At 48.3% G+C, this 17644-nt stretch overlaps 1 protein-coding gene across 2 annotated transcripts in view; it reads right to left on the reverse strand.

The window, feature by feature from the left end:
• The window catches only part of LOC119433651 (uncharacterized), a 276033-nt gene that overhangs the window by 26370 nt on the left and 232019 nt on the right, over positions 1 to 17644 (reverse strand). The window contains exon 4 of one of the 2 annotated variants that reach the window (XM_037700905.2): positions 15382 to 15464. The exons of the other annotated variant lie outside the window; for it this stretch is intronic. Coding sequence (XP_037556833.1) covers positions 15382 to 15464 — 83 coding nt within the window. The remainder of the gene's footprint in view (positions 1 to 15381; positions 15465 to 17644) is intronic. 2 annotated transcript variants of the gene reach the window in all.

Consider the following 17644-nt stretch of genomic DNA (forward strand, 5'->3'; position numbering starts at 1 on the left):
GACCGGCCACTTGGCTCACAAAGTTGACTGCCCGAACCTGAAAAATGTCGACGCGCGTAGTCCGCTAGCTTCTCTCTAAACTAGCGTTAAATAACCAGTCGGATTGTCTTTTCGTGCGAAATAACAAACCGAACAGTTCTTGCACATCAAGTCGCAGTATTTATAGAGTTCGTAAAGTTCACAACAGCTTGCACATCAAATTTTTAATGTTCACTTCGCCCCGTTATAGAACAGGAAACAACCCTAACGTTCAAGGACGCACGATGACCACTTTTATTTCTTCAAAGTTGCCCGTGAGTTCTAAAAGAGCATTGCGCGTACATCTTCACTGCGTACGTATCCTTCGCACTGCTGCCAACGTACGGTGCGGAAAAGCTACCTGGCAGTTCAGAAAAAGTTCCATCACTTGTATAGCAATCAGTTACGTGACACAGGGGAGTGCACAGCGCATGAACGCACTACGATACCTGTTGCAAGCTTTCAATTCCCCTAACCGTGTAACCTTTCCTTGAAACAGCCTCAATCACAACGGTACCGTTTGCCGCGTATTCTCGTTGTTTACCTTTCTTACACCGCTCCTTCTACTCTAATCTCACTACTCAAATGCAAAACATTCACAAATTTTATATTGCATTTTTATTTTTGTTAAATTATACATTTAAAAGCAACAAGCACGTTCTGCCTACCTATAACAGCATGAGCGTTGGAACAGACCGCCGAAGCAGGCGACAGTGAAGAGGCTGAAACTAGCGCCACTCCACTCACACGTTCGGTCCTTAGCGGCAAAAAGTGAACTAGAGCAGGCACGATGGAGAAGGGACATCTGTGCAAGTCTGTACCTCAGTAGGTCATGAACAAAATCGTGCTCTGTCGCCATTTTGTGATGGCGACGACGCTGCGTCTCACTGATTTGGTGGTAGGCTGTTGCAAATGCCGCGAATGCAGTTTTGTTTGCGTATCTGATCGTCACGCGCAGACAATTTGCAGACATACTTTCAAAAGAGGCGTGTTAGTTTCGGGTAAATACGGTATTTTAAAATTAACAACATTTAATTAATAAATTTCTTAACCAATCATTTTACTGCACGTATTGCAATACAATATGCATGGATGCGTGAGTGATTACACAAGGCACACCCACTTATGAATTTTGAAGCAAAAACCAGTTTCGATATAAGCGCTGTCATACTTGCGATGAAAATTGTTCATTCAAAAAATTCATTCAACGTATATTTAAGGGGTTGCCTTTTTATGCATTGAGAATAAGAAAACAAACTTAAAACCCCTCCCCTGCTGGGAACAGGGGTGCACGCGAAGCTAGTCCAACCCTAGGGGAGGGGGTTGGTTAGCTTTTTGAGAAGTTGACGGGCCCGCTGCCGCTACCGTTCCTTCAACGCAGCCTGCTATTCGGCAGAACGAACCAAACGCGGCCTCCCCATTGACTGCCGGGCCTGAACTGGCGGGAAACGGCGGGCGCGAGGCGAGCTAACACGCGATCACACCCTTTCCCTCCTCCAAAGGGCGGGGACGCCTGTGATTGGCTGGGGGTATGGCATGATCGCGCGCGCCAGCTGCGGGCGCCGCGTGTACTTCTTCATGTGTATAAAACCCCACTTTAAAGGGCGAGTATGATGAACCGACAACGTTGTGCGAACATGAGCTCCGTCGTAGTCACGGTCGTGGAAACAGGATTTTTGACCAGGACAAGCAAGGATGCGACATCGTTTTCCCTCAGCTGCCTACTGGTACCTGTGTCTCGATCACATTTTTTCTGCATGTAGACGTTCGAGTAGAGGACTTCCGGGACATGTTGGTTTATCTAGGAATGCTTCCCTAGGTGGCTTGGGGAGCTTAGCTTGGGGAGCCCCCAAGGCTCCCCGAGCCTTCGGGGCTTCCCAGATGAACCATGTATGGGCGGTGACGTTCAGGACTGCGGAGGCAACGAAAAAGATGCTGGAAGTTGGTGAAGTGCTCGTGCAAGAAAAATGGTGCCTTCTCATTGACCCCAGCAAGCGGGAAGTCAAGCGAAAGCTTCACTAGCTTTTACATAATGTACCAGATGAAGATATTCGCCACGCGCTTACACCTTACGGAAAGTTATGGAAGTGTTCAAAGAACATTGGCGCGTTCATGGTATTACAGACAAAGGTACGCCTACACGTACCGACCCTGCAGTTGAAAGCCGACGTCTCAGTGGACGATCTGCCCCTCCAACTCTGAGTTGCTGTAATCGTGACGCTTGTCGTGATAGCGGGCCGGGCGCCGTTATGCCTGCGGTGTCATCGCACAGGACATATTCGACGTGACTGTCGCCTGCCTCGGTGTGCACAGTGCAGACGCTTCGGACATGAAGACTGCCATTGTGCACGGTCATACGCAAGCGTTGCCGATCCGGCATCTGCTGATGTAGCAGCCGAGCATACAATGGACCCGGAGGGTGCCGAAGAAGCAGCTGGAAGCGCCCGCTCTCATCCGCAATACACGCCCCTGTTGAAAGAACCAACGGCCAACCGTTGGTTCTTCAACAGGGGCGTGTTCTTCAACAGCGACATGCCATCACGACTAAGCAGAAGGTGCTATCGCGTCTAGTACCCGGAACATCGGTGGCAGCGACTCAGCTTTCTATCCTGGCAAAAGTCACGAAGTCATGAACGCGGAGAAAGCCGTACTTAGTGGTGCGCCAAATAAACGATCGATTGACCTAGTTGGTGATGAGGAGCACAACACCGGCGGTGCGAGGAGGGATGAGCTAGCCGCCTAAGCGAGGCAGTGGGTTGTCGACCGACTAGCAAGCTGACAGCGAACGTAACGGCAGGCACACGACCGCCCTCGTAGTAACGGGGGGACGGTGGTAGAATAGGAGAGGGAGCCAAACGGAGCGCCGCAAGTACGTCGTCGAGTTTCTACAGCGGTCGCCAGGGGGCGACAGAGGCTTTATGGGCTCAAAGACGCGCTTCGTAAGCTTTCGCTGTGCTGTAAAAGGTCGGTTATTGTCGCAAACTTTGTGGCTTTAAAGCGTTGTTTATGTTGTTAATAGCTTGTACAGGCTGTCTGCCGGCCTCTATGAGGGTATCAAAAATGAGGGTATCAGGCTCTATGGAGATTAAAAATTTCTAATCGGCGCGGTTAATCTCGACAAGGCTGACACAGAGCTGTGATAGCAAGGGATGCGCGTGTATTTTTCTGGAAGCGTGAGCTATCGTCGAGGAACCATGCTCTCCTGACTGCGTTTGTCTAAGCAAGGCTTCGGAAATTGACACGATCACGTGGTTTGGAAACCCAGCCTCATTCAAACGCACTAACTGTTGTTGAAAACTTGAGGACATCAAATGAGGGCACGATGTCTTCAGAGCATTGCTCAAACACATTTTTGCTGTGCCCCTTTAATAAGCTTAGAATGCGCAGAACTGTAGGATAAAAGAGCCTTGTTAGCTCTAGGTTGATAACACTAGCAGATGTGATCGTCAAACAGCACAACTTTTAGATCCAGAAAGCGGATATTCCTATCTATTGGCATTTCGAAGGTCACATCAAGGGGACTAGGACATTCCGAGATTATGCTTGTAACACCCTCACATTCTTTTTGAAAACACTGAGTGGTGCAGTGAAGAAACAAAGGGAAATCGTCAACATAACGGAACGCTCTGTAGATTGACGTTCCCTTGAGTCTCTAGAGCAGGTTCCCCAGAGCAACGCACAATGTTCTATTCGGTTTATGTCGACGATGTGCAGATAGCCTTTAAGTCATGTAATATTGCCATCTGCGAACGACAGGTACAGCTGGGAATGAACAGATTGTCCAAATGGGCGGAGGAGAATGGTTTTAAAGTTAACGCTCAGAAGAGCACTTGCATGCTCTTTACAAACAAGAGAGGCGTAACGCCTGTCCCAAGTATACAAATCAAAGGAGATGCGCTCTCTGTGAGCAGCGAGCATAAGTTTCTAGGAATCATTTTAGATTCCAAGCTTACATTTATTCCTCATATTAAGTATCTGAGGGCAAAATGCCTGAAGACAATGAACGTTCTGAAACTTCTGTCGCGCACAACATGGGGCAGTGATCGAAAGTGTTTGCTTTACTTGTATAAGAGTCTTGTCCTCTCACGGCTTGATTACGGGTCTATAATTTATAATTCTGCAACGCCAAGTGCATTAAAAATATTAGACCCCGTTCACAATCTGGGTATCCGCCTCGCGACCGGTGCTTTCCGAACAAGTCCGATCCAAAGCCTCTATGTAGAGTCTAACCAGTGGTCACTCCATCTGCAGCGTTCATATAGCAGTTTCACATATTTTCTGAAAGTACAAGCAAACAATGAACATCCTTCTTATTCAACCATAAATGACGTTACCGCTGCCACACTCTTCCATAATCGACCTGCAGCGAGAAAGCCATTCTCCTTGCGTGTGAGGAACCTCAGTGAGGAAATGGGTGTTCCGCTGCTTGATCATCGTCCTATGGCTCCAGTGAAACTGTTACCGCCGTGGCAGTGGCAACTCATAGATTGTGATACATCGTTTGTAGAGGTCAACAAACACGCGCCAGAGGCACACATTAAAATGCATTTCTTAGAGCTTCAATACAAGTACTCGTGTACGGAGTTTTACACAGACGCTTCCAAGTCACATGCCGGGGTATCTTATGCAGCCATCGGTCCATCCTTTTCGGAATCCGGTGTACTGCACCCGGAGACAAGTATCTTTACGGCTGAGGCCTATGCACTATTATCGGCTGTAAAGTATATAATGAGATCAAAACTTCAAAAGGCTATCATATTTACAGACTCCCAAAGTGTTGTGAAAGCATTGAAGTCACTCTGTAAACAGAAAAACCCTGTACTTAATGAGCTCTATTCCATTCTGTGTAAAGCTTATATCTCTAACCAGCATGTGATTATATGCTGGGTGCCGGGCCACAGAGGCATTGAGGGTAATGTTCGAGCAGACCAAATGGCCACATCAGTTACATCTCAGGCGTTACATCTCCCTACAGCTGCTGTGCCCGCAACAGATTTGAAGCCTTTCCTGCGAAAGAAACTGCGAAGCCACTGGCAACGCGTATGGGACGCTGAAACAGATAATAAGCTTCACCTGATTAAACCACAGTTAGGTTTCTGGCCCCCCGTAACGAAAACACGGCGAACTGACGTCCTATTCTGTCGTCTCAGAATAGGACACACGTACGGCACCCACAGTTTTTTGCTGACTGGTGATGAACCACCAACCTGTGGTAGATGTGGAGAGAGGCTGACCGTCCTCCACGTCCTGCTGGAGTGTCGGGAAGCCGAAAGAGAGAGAAAGAAACATTTTCCCCTAGCATACCACCATTGTGTTCCTCTCCATCCTGCTATGTTTCTTGGTGAAGAGCCGCTTTTTAGCACTAAAGCTGTCCTAGGCTTCCTGAACGATGTGGTCCTGCATGTTAATAGTCCAATCGTTTCGTAGCGCATCCTCTCTCTAGAGGATGCTGCTGTGATAGTAGTTCAGCATCTATAGCACATGCCTCCAGGCCCTTGCACTTCAAGGGCTCTGTTAAGGCAGAAGTGCTTTTTGAGAACTTTCGCCTCTGACATATTTTAGTATACTATCATTCTTTCACAATGCATCTCTCGTGTCGATAGCACACTTCATTACTTATTGCCATATTCTTATTACCTATAGATTTTACACACTTTACAGTGACTATTTTAGGCCCCTTTACAGCCATGCCACGTCTGTTTTATTCACACCTTATTATTCACTACTCATACCACTGACAAGCCATTATCATCGCCTTGGCGCTCTTTGGCCACATCTGGCCCTTGCGCCAATAAACTCTAACAATCATCATCATCCCCAGAGCAACGCATGGTTCCTCGACGAGCGCTAGCGCAGAGTCAGGTGCCATACATTCACCGCTTATCGCATAACCTGAAGAAGACAGGACGTCGGGGAAAGGTCGACATTGTGTTCTCAGTTCCAAATAAGCTTATCAGCCTGTGTGCAAAAACAAGACCATATGGTACAATAAAGGACGCCTGCGAAAAGCAGCACAGAAAAGGGTACGTTAACTGCAGTAAATGTGTTATTTACAGGATACCTTTGCAATGTGGAAGGAGTTATATCGGACAAACCGGCAGATGCATCAATGATAGGCTTAGAGAACATGCCAGTAAAGTTAACAAGCCTGCGGCAGATGGCTTCCTCGCAAGTCATTGTCACAAGTGCAGATGCGGCGAGCCCCGCTTCGAAGATACAGTCACTATCGGGAGAAGCAAATGCGAACTAACTCGTCTAATCATTGAAAGTGCTCACATCGGAAAGTTCGGCGATACTTGTGTTAGCAAATCGGTCTCTGTCACTATCCAAAAAAGAGTTGGAATTGCTGCGCGTGCGTTAAACATAATAGTTTTCTCTGCCTAGTCTCCAAGTGTCATTATATCATTTTACCATGTGCTTTGTTGTCTTGCCTTAGTCTACAAGTATATTAGAATATTTGACTATCATGTACCGTGTCAGTAGACACGTGCTTGTGAAGTGAGTGAAGAAAAAAAAGAGAGGGTGTAAAAGTGGCCTCCGTCCCGGAAATAAATCGTTGTTGGAAGTTAGCGCCTGTGTGTGTCCCCGTTCTTCTACGTCCGTGTGTTTTTTTACGCTACAAGAAGAAAATGTGCAAACATGTTACACCAACAAGCCCAAATGTCTGCACTGATAAATATAAAAGAAACCTCGAAACAGACATTACAGTCAGTGAAATAGAAAAAGCCATCAGTGAACTCATTTCCGGAAAAACACCAGGCCCAGACGGTCTAGGTGCAGCCTTTTACCAGGCTTTTAAGCATGATCTAGCTAAGGTTCTGGGTATTAATAACGGAGGCATTTGAAGTAAAACAAATGCCAGCGTCTTTTCGAAGTGCTCACATTGTATTAATTCGTAAAAGTGAGAATCCTGTGAAACTTTTATCAGTGAAGTCTTGTCCGTCCAATTACTTTAGCCAACGTTGATTATAAGATTTTTGCGAACGTTCTGGCGAGAAGATTGCAATCTGTCATAAAAGAAATTGTAGGGCCGCATCAGACCTGAGGCATAGAGGGAAGATTCATAACTATACTAACATACACGACGAGGAGCGTCCTAGTGTGCTGTGATGCGTGGCAGGTACACGTGGCTTTGATCCTACGAGATCAGGAAAAGGCCTTTGAACGCGTTGTTCACAATGTACTCTTCTCAATATTAGAACATGTAAATGTAGGTTCTGTTCTCTTGGAAGGAATTAAAATGGCACACAAAGATTGCACTGCAAATCTGGTAATTAACAAGCAGGTCAAAGAAAGCATTAAAATATGTAGGTCAATCAGACAGGGGTGTGCGCTCTCAGCGCTGTAGTTCCCAATGTACCTTGAACCATTTTGTTTAAGCACACTGCAGAATGAGAAAATTTGTCGATTTCAGTTACGATCTATCGAGGTTAAGGTTTTATCGTACGCCGATGACATTACTGCTTTTTGTTGTGATAATGAAATTGTCCGTGAAGACGCAAATGAAATAGACATGTACTGTAAGTGGTCCGGTAGTGCCGTAAACTGGGACAAGTGCGCGAGCTGCTGCCACGGCACATGGGAAACAATGCCAGACGTATATAAGAAAATGAGTTGGTAGACTTTACCTCGGAGTACCACTAGGAGAATACTAATAGCCAGAGGAGCTTTGGAAAAACGAAAGTGAACAGTTAAGCGAGAAAACATCCAAATGGCAAGGAAAGAATCTATCAATATTTGCAAGCGCAACCATTTGCAACACAGTCCTTGTAGCCAAAGTGTGGCACTTAATCCAAGTACTGGGCATGAACAGAGTGAACGTGCAGAAAATGCACAGAGTTTTTGCGATTTTTGTGTGGGGGAGAACGAGTCACGCGAACTTGTTTCGACCAGTGAAAGCTGGAGGGCTGGGACTCGCGCACTTGCTCCTAAAACAAATTGTGTCAAGATTTACGTTTCTTCGCGACCAATGTGATCCCTTTCTGGGCACTCTAATACAATTCAGACTAAGCAATGCGTTACCACAATTTGTTGTGTCGTCCTGCGGCTTTCAGCTCACGGGCGGCATTCGTGGTTATCTACGCGAACTCGTGACTGCATTCAACATTTTAAATGTGCTATAATCTTTAGAGTATCTTTGTGATGTTACCATGAAGAGACTATATACGGATCTTGTGAATTGAATGTTACCTGTTACAATTTACCGGTCGATGTATACATTGGGACCAGAAAGAAATGTACTCAAAAGAGTCAAGAGAATGCCTGTGCCACCGTCAGTAAAGACATTTTTCTTCAATTTACATATCGTCACGCTTCCAGTGAAACCATGGCTTCAAGAAAAGGGTTTCTTCGTAGTCTGGACACTCACCTGGACACCTTCTATGTAAAAATCCTGAAACTATCGATCACATCTTTCTTGACTGTTGGAGTGCGATCTTTCACTGGGACATCCTACAGCGCACAATAAAGAAAGATCACCCGTTAAATCCTAACGGAATACGCTCTCTAGCGGTCGAAAACACTGTAGGTGTGCCATATTATATGTTTATGGCCTTGAGTTTACATGGTACGCTGGAAGACCCGAAAGACTGTTAAACATGAACATGTTCATACACGAACAAAAAGAGAGCATATTGACGCGAAGTAAGCTGCCCACTACAGGCACCGATCGCGATAAGTCAGCTGCCCACTACAGGCACAAGATCGCCAGAGAGAAGACGACGAAGGGCGCAGGTGTGCGCGCGTTCTCTTGAGTGTCGGCCATCATAAAAGAAGGCTGTTCTCTTTCGGCAAGCTCGTTATAATTATCTTCGTGACATTTTACTGGTGGAGGTGCTGGGTAAATGATACCATTGCCGGAGACGCAGCGTACCCCTGACTCATCCCCAGTGAGTAGTCCGGGAGAGATTACTCCTGTGCACGTACGCACCAGCCGCCGTCTTCAAGGGCTCCAACCTGAGCACGGTCTGTTGCCCGATCGTATCCGGACGATGAACCTGAGCCCACAGCCTCCTGCTGCTGCGGCTGTTTCGCCGGCGCAGATCATCGTCAACCAGCCACAGACGCCGATTGCGTTCCACGGAGATGCTACTGAAGACGTGGAAGATTGGCTAGACCATTTCGAGCGGGTCGCCGAATGCAACGGATGGAACGAAGACCGCAAGTTGCGCAACGTGTACTTCGCGCTCCAAGACTCCGCGAGGACGTGGTTCCATAACCATGAAACGACATTGACTTCGTGGCACGAATTCCGACAGCAGCTGGTCGCCACATACTCCAACATGGACAGGAAGGAGCGAGCGGAGCTGGCAATACAGGCAAGATTCCAAGCCCCGAACGAGAGCGTCACCACGTATACTGAAGACATGGCTCGGCTGTTCAGACGTGCGGATGCCTCAATGGCCGAAGACAAGAAGGTGCGACATTTGATGCGAGGTGTGAAGCAAGAGATCTTTGCTGGACTTATTCGGAATCCGCCCACAACACTTGCAGACTTTCTTGCTGAAGCGACAGCAATGGAAAGGGCCCTTCGACAGCGTGCCAGACAATACAACCGCAACGTGATGGAACTTTCACACAGCCCCTCTAGCATGACCTCGGAAAACCACCTCGAGGAGTTACGCGAATTGATCAGGGCTGTGGTAAGAGAAGAGCTCCACAAAATGCAGCTAACCGACGCGCCGACAGCCCGAATTTCTGTGGCGGAGATAGTGCGCGACGAGATTAGGCAAGCCGTCCAAGCTCCTGAACGCTACGAGGTACCACAACAGCGGGAGCCAGTCCGAATGACTTATGCGGACGCCGTACGACGACCGTCGCTGTACGGCCCCTCAAACGTCATGCGCCCCTCCGAACAGACTGAAGTAGTGTTCAGGCGTCGCAGTCCATCGTCCATCGAGGAGTCGAGGCCCCGAAAAAGCGACGTTTGGCGGGCTCCTGACCTCAGGCCCCTATGTTTTCATTGCGGAGAGGCTGGCCACGTCTACAGGATGTGCCCCTATCGACGAGTGGGCCTCCGCGGGTTCCCTCCAGGTGCACCTCGTCCACGACCTGGTCAGCGCCCGATGGAGATAGAGAACTTCATCGCGAGTCGCGACAGTTCATTCGAGCAGCGAAGGCACGAGCCCCGTTCTGCATCGCCTGTTCGATACCGATCGCCAAGTCCCTCATTTCATCGAGACGCTCGTAGGCGTCGTTCACCCAGCCCTGCAAACCCGGAAAACTGAGTCCAGCGACCTCCGGAGGTGAGGCCGCTGACGCCGAGCGCTTCGAATATCCTCCATCACGACGACAACGACGACAAAGCACCGACGTTCAGTCACCCTCCAGTGCCCAAAGGCAAGTGGTAACGTCAGACATACTGGTTACCATAGACGACGAAGAAGTTACTACTTTAATTGACACTGGTGCGGACAGCTCGATTATGAGCAGAGAGCTTGCGTCAAAGTTAAAGAAAGTTTTTACGCAGTGGACTGGGTCACATGTCCGTACTGCTGGAGGGCATCTATTAATTCCTGTGGGCAGATGCACCGCTCGGGTAAATATTTGTGGATTTACGTACGTCGGGGTCTTCATTATTCTGCCCAGCTGCTCGAGGGACTTGATACTCGGCATGGACTTTCTACAGGCGAATGGCGCCATAATTAACCTGGAAAAATCGAGCGTGACGTTCTCTACGGCAAAAGCTATAGCAAGCGACGCTGGCGACGAGAATCCCACCGAAAACGCCTTGCGCATCGTCGAAGACAGCATAACGGTACCGCCAAGAAGCAGCCTACTGACCCTGGTAACGTGCGACGCATTCGACGGCTATGAGGGCATCGCCGAGGCAAACATTCCGTTAATGCTTGAGCGGAACATCTGCATTGCACGGGGCCTCGTTCAGCTTCAGCACAGACGCTCATTAGTCCTGCTGACAAACTTCAGCAACGAATACCAGCACTTACCGCAAGGCACAGCTGTCGCCTTCCTCCATCAAATTGCTGCCTTCACTGATGTCGCCTCGCTAGAAACTGCTTCCCCTAATTCATCGATAGAGGCCAACCTGAGCGATCGCATTCAGATTAACCCGGGCTTATCGGAACGACAGAAACAACAGCTACGGGACCTTATCAACGACTTCTCTGGCTGTTTCTCTACCGAGTCTAAAGTACGGCGCACCTCCGTTACGAAGCATCGCATTCCTACGGACGAGTCATCACGCCCCGTTCGTCAGCATCCTTACCGCGTTGCGCCTACGGAAAGGGAGGTGATAAAGCGCCAGGTTCAAGAAATGTTAGATGATGACGTGATTCAGCCATCCATAAGTCCATGGGCGTCACCCGTCGTTTTAGTCAAAAAGAAGGACAACACACTACGCTTCTGCGTAGACTACAGACGGCTTAACAGTGTCACCAAACGCGACGTTTATCCTCTGCCACGGATCGATGACGCTCTGGACCGTCTACGCCACGCCCAATTTTTCACCTCGTTGGATCTTAAGTCTGGGTACTGGCAGATCGAAGTAGATGAGCGTGACCGCGAAAAAACGGCATTTGTGACTCCTGATGGATTATATGAATTTAAAGTCCTCCCATTCGGCCTGTGTTCCGCACCTGCCACATTTCAGCGGATGATGGACACTGTTCTCTCTGGACTGAAATGGCAGACGTGCTTAGTCTACTTAGACTAAGCACGTCTTTTCCAGAACGTTTGATGAACATCTCGAACGACTCAAGAACGTACTCCTCGCAATCAGCAAAGCAAATCTGACTATCAAGCCTGAGAAATGTCATTTTGGCTTTCAGGAGCTAAAGTTTCTCGGACACGTAGTCAGCCCCCGCGGTGTTCGGCCAGACCCCGAGAAGCTAGCTGCCGTCGCTGAGTTCCCGCGTCCAACAGACAAGAAGGCAGTTCAGCGATTCTTAGGTCTCTGCGCCTACTACCGTCGTTTTGTCGAGGGGTTTTCAAGGATCGCCGAACCATTAACGAGACTCACACGCCAAGATGTACCCTTCGAGTGGACGGAAGAACAACAGGAAGCCTTTACAGAATTGCGGAAGCGACTGCAAACAGCCCCCGTACTCGCGCATTTCGACGACAAGGCTGACACAGAAATCCACACAGACGCCAGCAACGTGGGGCTCGGTGCTATACTCGTTCAGTGGCAAGACGGCGCCGAACGAGTACTAGCCTACGCGAGCCGCAGCCTCACAAAGGCAGAGGTCAACTATTCCACGACTGAAAAGGAGTGTCTAGCTGTCGTTTGGGCCATCGGCAAGTTCCGACCCTACCTTTACGGCCGCCCTTTTCGCGTAATAAGTGACCACCACTCACTGTGTTGGCTTGCGAGTCTTAGGGACCCTTCAGGCCGCCTCGCTCGTTGGAGCCTCCGCCTTCAGGAGTACGACGTCACAGTGGTATATCGATCCGGACAGAAGCACGGCGACGCTGACTGCCTCTCACGTGCACCTATACCTTGGAAGCCCTGTGACGTAGAGCAAGATTTTCCGTTTCTCGGTGTAGTGGACACTGTCGAGATGGCTGACCTCCAACGTGCAGACAGTACATTGCTTCCCCTCATTAGATACCTTCAGGGAGCCGACATTGTTGTCCCACGACCGATGTCACGCGGTCTGACTTCTTACTGCCTCCGGAACGACGTGCTCTACAAAAAGAACTCCGAAAACAGCCAAGAAACGTTCCTTCTTGTCGTCCCGGTTTCGCTGCGCGAAGAAGTGCTGCAGGCGTGTCATGACGACCCGTGTGCCGGACACTTAGGCTTCGCCAGGACGTTAGCGCGCATACGTCAAAAGTATTACTGGCCACAACTATTCTCGTCCGTTCAGCGCTACGTGAGAAGCTGCCGTGATTGTCAACGGCGCAAGGTTCCACCTTTGAAACCTGCTGGTCTTCTGCAACCCCTGGACCCTCCTCCAGCACCGTTTCAACAGGTGGGAATGGACCTCCTCGGTCCGTTCCCTACGTCGTCCACAGGAAACAAATGGATAGTCGTCGCAACGGACTACCTAACGAGGTACGCAGAAACCAAAGCTGTGCCCCGTGGAACTGCTACAGAAGTCGCGATGTTTTTTGTCCATGAAATCGTACTACGTCATGGGGCCCCTGCAATCTTAATAACCGATCGAGGAACTGCGTTTACTGCTGACTTAATGCAAGAGATCGTCACGCTGACCCACACCAATCATCGAAAAACCACGGCCTATCACCCACAAACTAATGGACTAACCGAGCGCCTCAACAGAACTATGGCCGATATGATCTCCATGTACGTTGACGTAGAGCACAAGTCATGGGACCAAATTTTACCATACGTGACATTTGCATACAATACGGCCGTGCAGGAAACCACCCGATTCACACCATTTGAACTGGTTTATGGGCGCTGCGTAACAACACCTTTAGACGCCATGCTCCCGGTAGACAACGGAACCACAAGAAGTGACAACGCTGACGACATCATCCAGAAAGCCGAAGAAGCTCGACAGCTTGCTCGCAACCGCATCCGCAACCAGCAGAGTACCGACGCCCGCCATTACAACAGTGGCCGAAGGCACATCCAGTACGAACCCGGCGACTATGTTTGGGTGTGGACACCCGTCCGTCATCAGGGGCTGTCAGAAAAATTACTGCGCCGATACTTTGGCCCGTACAAGATCGTCAGGCGACTCAGCGACGTGAACTACGAGGTCGTCCCTCAGAATACCAATATGAGCTCGAGCCGATGGCGAGCACGAGCCGAGATTGTGCACGTAGTACGTATGAAGCCGTACTACGCCCGCGAAGAAGTGCCCCTCTGATCAACTCTCGCCCACGCTCTCTGTCGATCTTTACCCTCTCCCACCGGCGACCGGGACGGTCGCTTTTCACGTGGGGAGTAATGACGCGAAGTAAGCTGCCCACTACAGGCACCGATCGCGATAAGTCAGCTGCCCACTACAGGCACAAGATCGCCAGAGAGAAGACGACGAAGGGCGCAGGTGTGCGCGCGTTCTCTTGAGTGTCGGCCATCATAAAAGAAGGCTGTTCTCTTTCGGCAAGCTCGTTATAATTATCTTCGTGACAATATCATCGAAAGTACTGCATATATTAAAAATGTGTATGAGTTGTAAAACGAGAAGCCAGAATGGCTTCCCCTGTTGAATGAACTTGTGACATTGAAACATTCTTAGACGCATAGCGTACCCAAGCCCGGTGATGCCTTTTCTTTTTTTATCAGAAACGTTTATTAATTTCTGTATATGCATCAGTGCATGTTGTGTACAACTGTATGTATAGCCAAGATGGTAATAAATAAAGAAAAACACAATGGCTGATTCGGTTAGCGTGGTGATCTCGAAGGCCGGAGGTCGGTGGTTCGAATCCGCAGCCTGACGAGCAATATTTATTTTCGCGCGGCTTGGATTTTTTCGTACGCCAACACCGACGCCGACACGAGTGAGGCAATACAAGCTTCGCTAGAAAAACTTGGAGGACGCTTTCAAAGATCCGGCCCCTGACTCCTTCTCACGCTTCACGGCAACTGCAGCTTATGTGTACCGTAATGTTTACCGGGAAACGCTGGCGGCGAACGCTATGCACGAAGGCGAGCTGAGCTTTCTGGTAGAAACGAGGCCTCTTGCATGGGCCGATCCCAGAGGTAGTGCAGAGCCGCGCCAAAAAAAAAGTTACATAATTTTCAGGTTTCTGTTATTACTTTGCGCTTTTAATATTTCAGTCTGAGAAGATTTAACATAAAAGGCACGCGCTGTCGGTGTTTTATTTCATGACATCTGTTTGTGGGCTGGCATTCTCAAAATCCCGAGGAATAACTTTGTCAAGAATGTAAGACAAGGTATGAGCAACTTTAGTGATAGAATAACCCGCATATACCGCATGTCATATACCAAGGCGTGGTATATACATATACCTAAATATGTACGGAAATTTACGCCCGCCGACAACTCCGCCGACACAGACATCGCCACCGGATTTTCTGCGACACGGGGCCCTTAACGCTTACGCGTTAGAATCACTGGAACGTACCAATACGTCCTCGCAAACTTTGGGAATGCAAATCTCGAAACTGTTGCTATCCTCAGAATTCGTGCATATGGCTTTCGAAGCACCAACTGCAATTCCTAAATTCCATAGTGTGCCGTAAAAAATTAAGTGAAGTTCGAAATCAACAGATAAAGAGAATTAGCAAAGCTTTATTAACTATTACACTTTTCGTTTAGTTTGTTATGCAAATAACGTCCGCATCTGAAAGTAACCAAGCTCAAGTCGCAGAACATGCCACGGCTGGTTTGTAAAAAATATGTTAAAGATAAAAAAAAGCACACCGTGCACTGCAGCGCAGTGATGGACTGAGCGTGTCCTCACCTGTTCACGAAGGAAGAGAACTGACTGAGAAATGAAGAGCCGCTTGGTGGAATGGTCGTACCTCCACAGGTGGATGGCATGGCCTGCGGTGACAATATCAGGCATTACTTCTTATCTGGTTGACTGATTAGTGCTAACATCACTTATCATTTACTGGAATATTATTGCATGGATTAAAGGCTTTCTTTGTGTGTAGTATGGATGCAGTTCCTGTATGCTAATAATATTACTACAGCTCATGCACCTCTCTAGACTATTTTGCATCCTCAGTACCTTGCGGTATGTAGGACACTTGATCACTTCTGTAATTCTACGAGGCGCGCAATGCATTTGACGGACATAACGACGACTTGAGGAACAGCAACAATATGCATACTCATTGGTAAGCGTGAAAGCAAGTGAAACCACAGAGGTAGAAGGACACAGGGCGAGCGCAGTCTAACAACTGAAATTTATAGAATACGCTTGAAAAGAAAACTTACGAAAAAAACCAAAGACTTGCGGGCGCAGATAAGTCACGTGGAAATACCTATTAAGCAAGTGTATTGAACAATCTAACAAAACGACAGATGGCTCAGATGCACAATCACCACGCAATCTTTTCATATGGAAGGCTTCAGCAAGTTAACGGGCCCTTCCGTTGAAACAATTTCAAAATTTGCTGAAACCCTACGATGTACACTCAGTGCGTGTTTTCATAGCTCTAGCCGGACACACAGGTCCTTCAACAAAGACTGTACCATTGAGACAAGATGTCTAACACGTTTAACGCTGAAAAAAGTATACTGTACCGGTGCGATGACGGGTGTGAAATTGCGAACTGTGACCTTGTGAAAATAATATCTTACGGATACCAGACTTCTTGCCGTTTGTGCTCAATACAGATGCGTCACATTCTACGACTGGCACCGTTCTGTACCAGAAATCGTAAGAGTCGAACCACCAAAAGGATCATGTAGTCGGGTACTACAGCTATACAATGAACCCAGCTGAATTCAACTACTCTCAAAAAGAAGCGCTGACTGTCTTGAAAGCTGTGAGTATTTTCGAACTTACCTAGCAGGCGCAAAATTCACCCTTCTCACAGATCGCCAGATACTTACTCACCTTCGTGGCATGGCACAATCAAGAGGACGCGTCGATAGCTGGGTAAATTATCTCCAACAGTTTGATTTCGTCATTTCCCGTAGCCTCGGTTTTCTACTCACCGACACTGACACACTACCCAAGTTACTGGTACCGAAGACATTTTACTACCCTTAAGAAATTAATCACATGATACTCTGGGAGGGTACCGAAGCAATGAAGTTTATCGATGGCAAATGCCATGTTGTCATTCTTGGCAGCAGCGGCAGCAGTGCTCGCGCACGACTCACGCACTCCTTTCTGCTCGTACAGCTTGGTTGCGACCGCATCTGTCGTTTTCCTTGTTATCCTGTTACTGTCGCTGCTGCAATTACCTGTTTTTTTAGCTACTTGTTTCCTCGTATTGAGTTTCTATTGTTATTATATAGTACTTGAGTGTTGTTAGATATGCCCTCCTGTGCATAGGTCGGCAGTGTGGGAGAATCCTCAATCACACTCACTCACCATAATTTTTTCCAGGCGCCGCACTCACTCACGTTCACACTCACCTCCACTCACACTCACAGCACTCACTCGCACTCACTTCCACTCACTCTCACTCGCACTCACTTGCACTCGCACTCACCTCTACACACACTCACAGACACTCACTCGCACTCGCACTCATCTCCACTCACACTCACAGGCACTCACTCGCACTCGCACTCACCTGCACTCACACTCACTGGTACTCACTCGCACTCGCACTCACCTGCACTCATACTCACTAGCACTCACTCGCACTCACTTCCACTCACATTCACTGGCACTCACTCGCACTCACCTCCACTCACACTCACTGGCATTCACTCGCACGCCTTTGAAATGAGTGCGAGTGTGAGTGAGTGCACTCATGAGTCACTGTGCCGAACTATACCGCTCACTAATTCGTGTGTATTCATAACGAAGCTTCCAATTTAGCACTTGTTGCATCGGGTGTACGCCAAGGCAGTGTTTTAGACCCAGTTTTATTTTTAATATACATAAAGGTTTTGCCTTCCCGATTACATGGTAACATCCGTCTATTCCCTGACTATTGTATTTCGTACCGCGAAATTAATCACAGTGATAATCACCATATACAAAATTCTGTCTTTTCTTTGTGTCAGGAATGGCAGATGACTCTAAATGCCCAAAA

The sequence above is a fragment of the Dermacentor silvarum genome, chromosome 11 (assembly GCF_013339745.2).
Source record: "Dermacentor silvarum isolate Dsil-2018 chromosome 11, BIME_Dsil_1.4, whole genome shotgun sequence".
Taxonomy (NCBI): Eukaryota; Metazoa; Arthropoda; class Arachnida; order Ixodida; family Ixodidae; genus Dermacentor; species Dermacentor silvarum.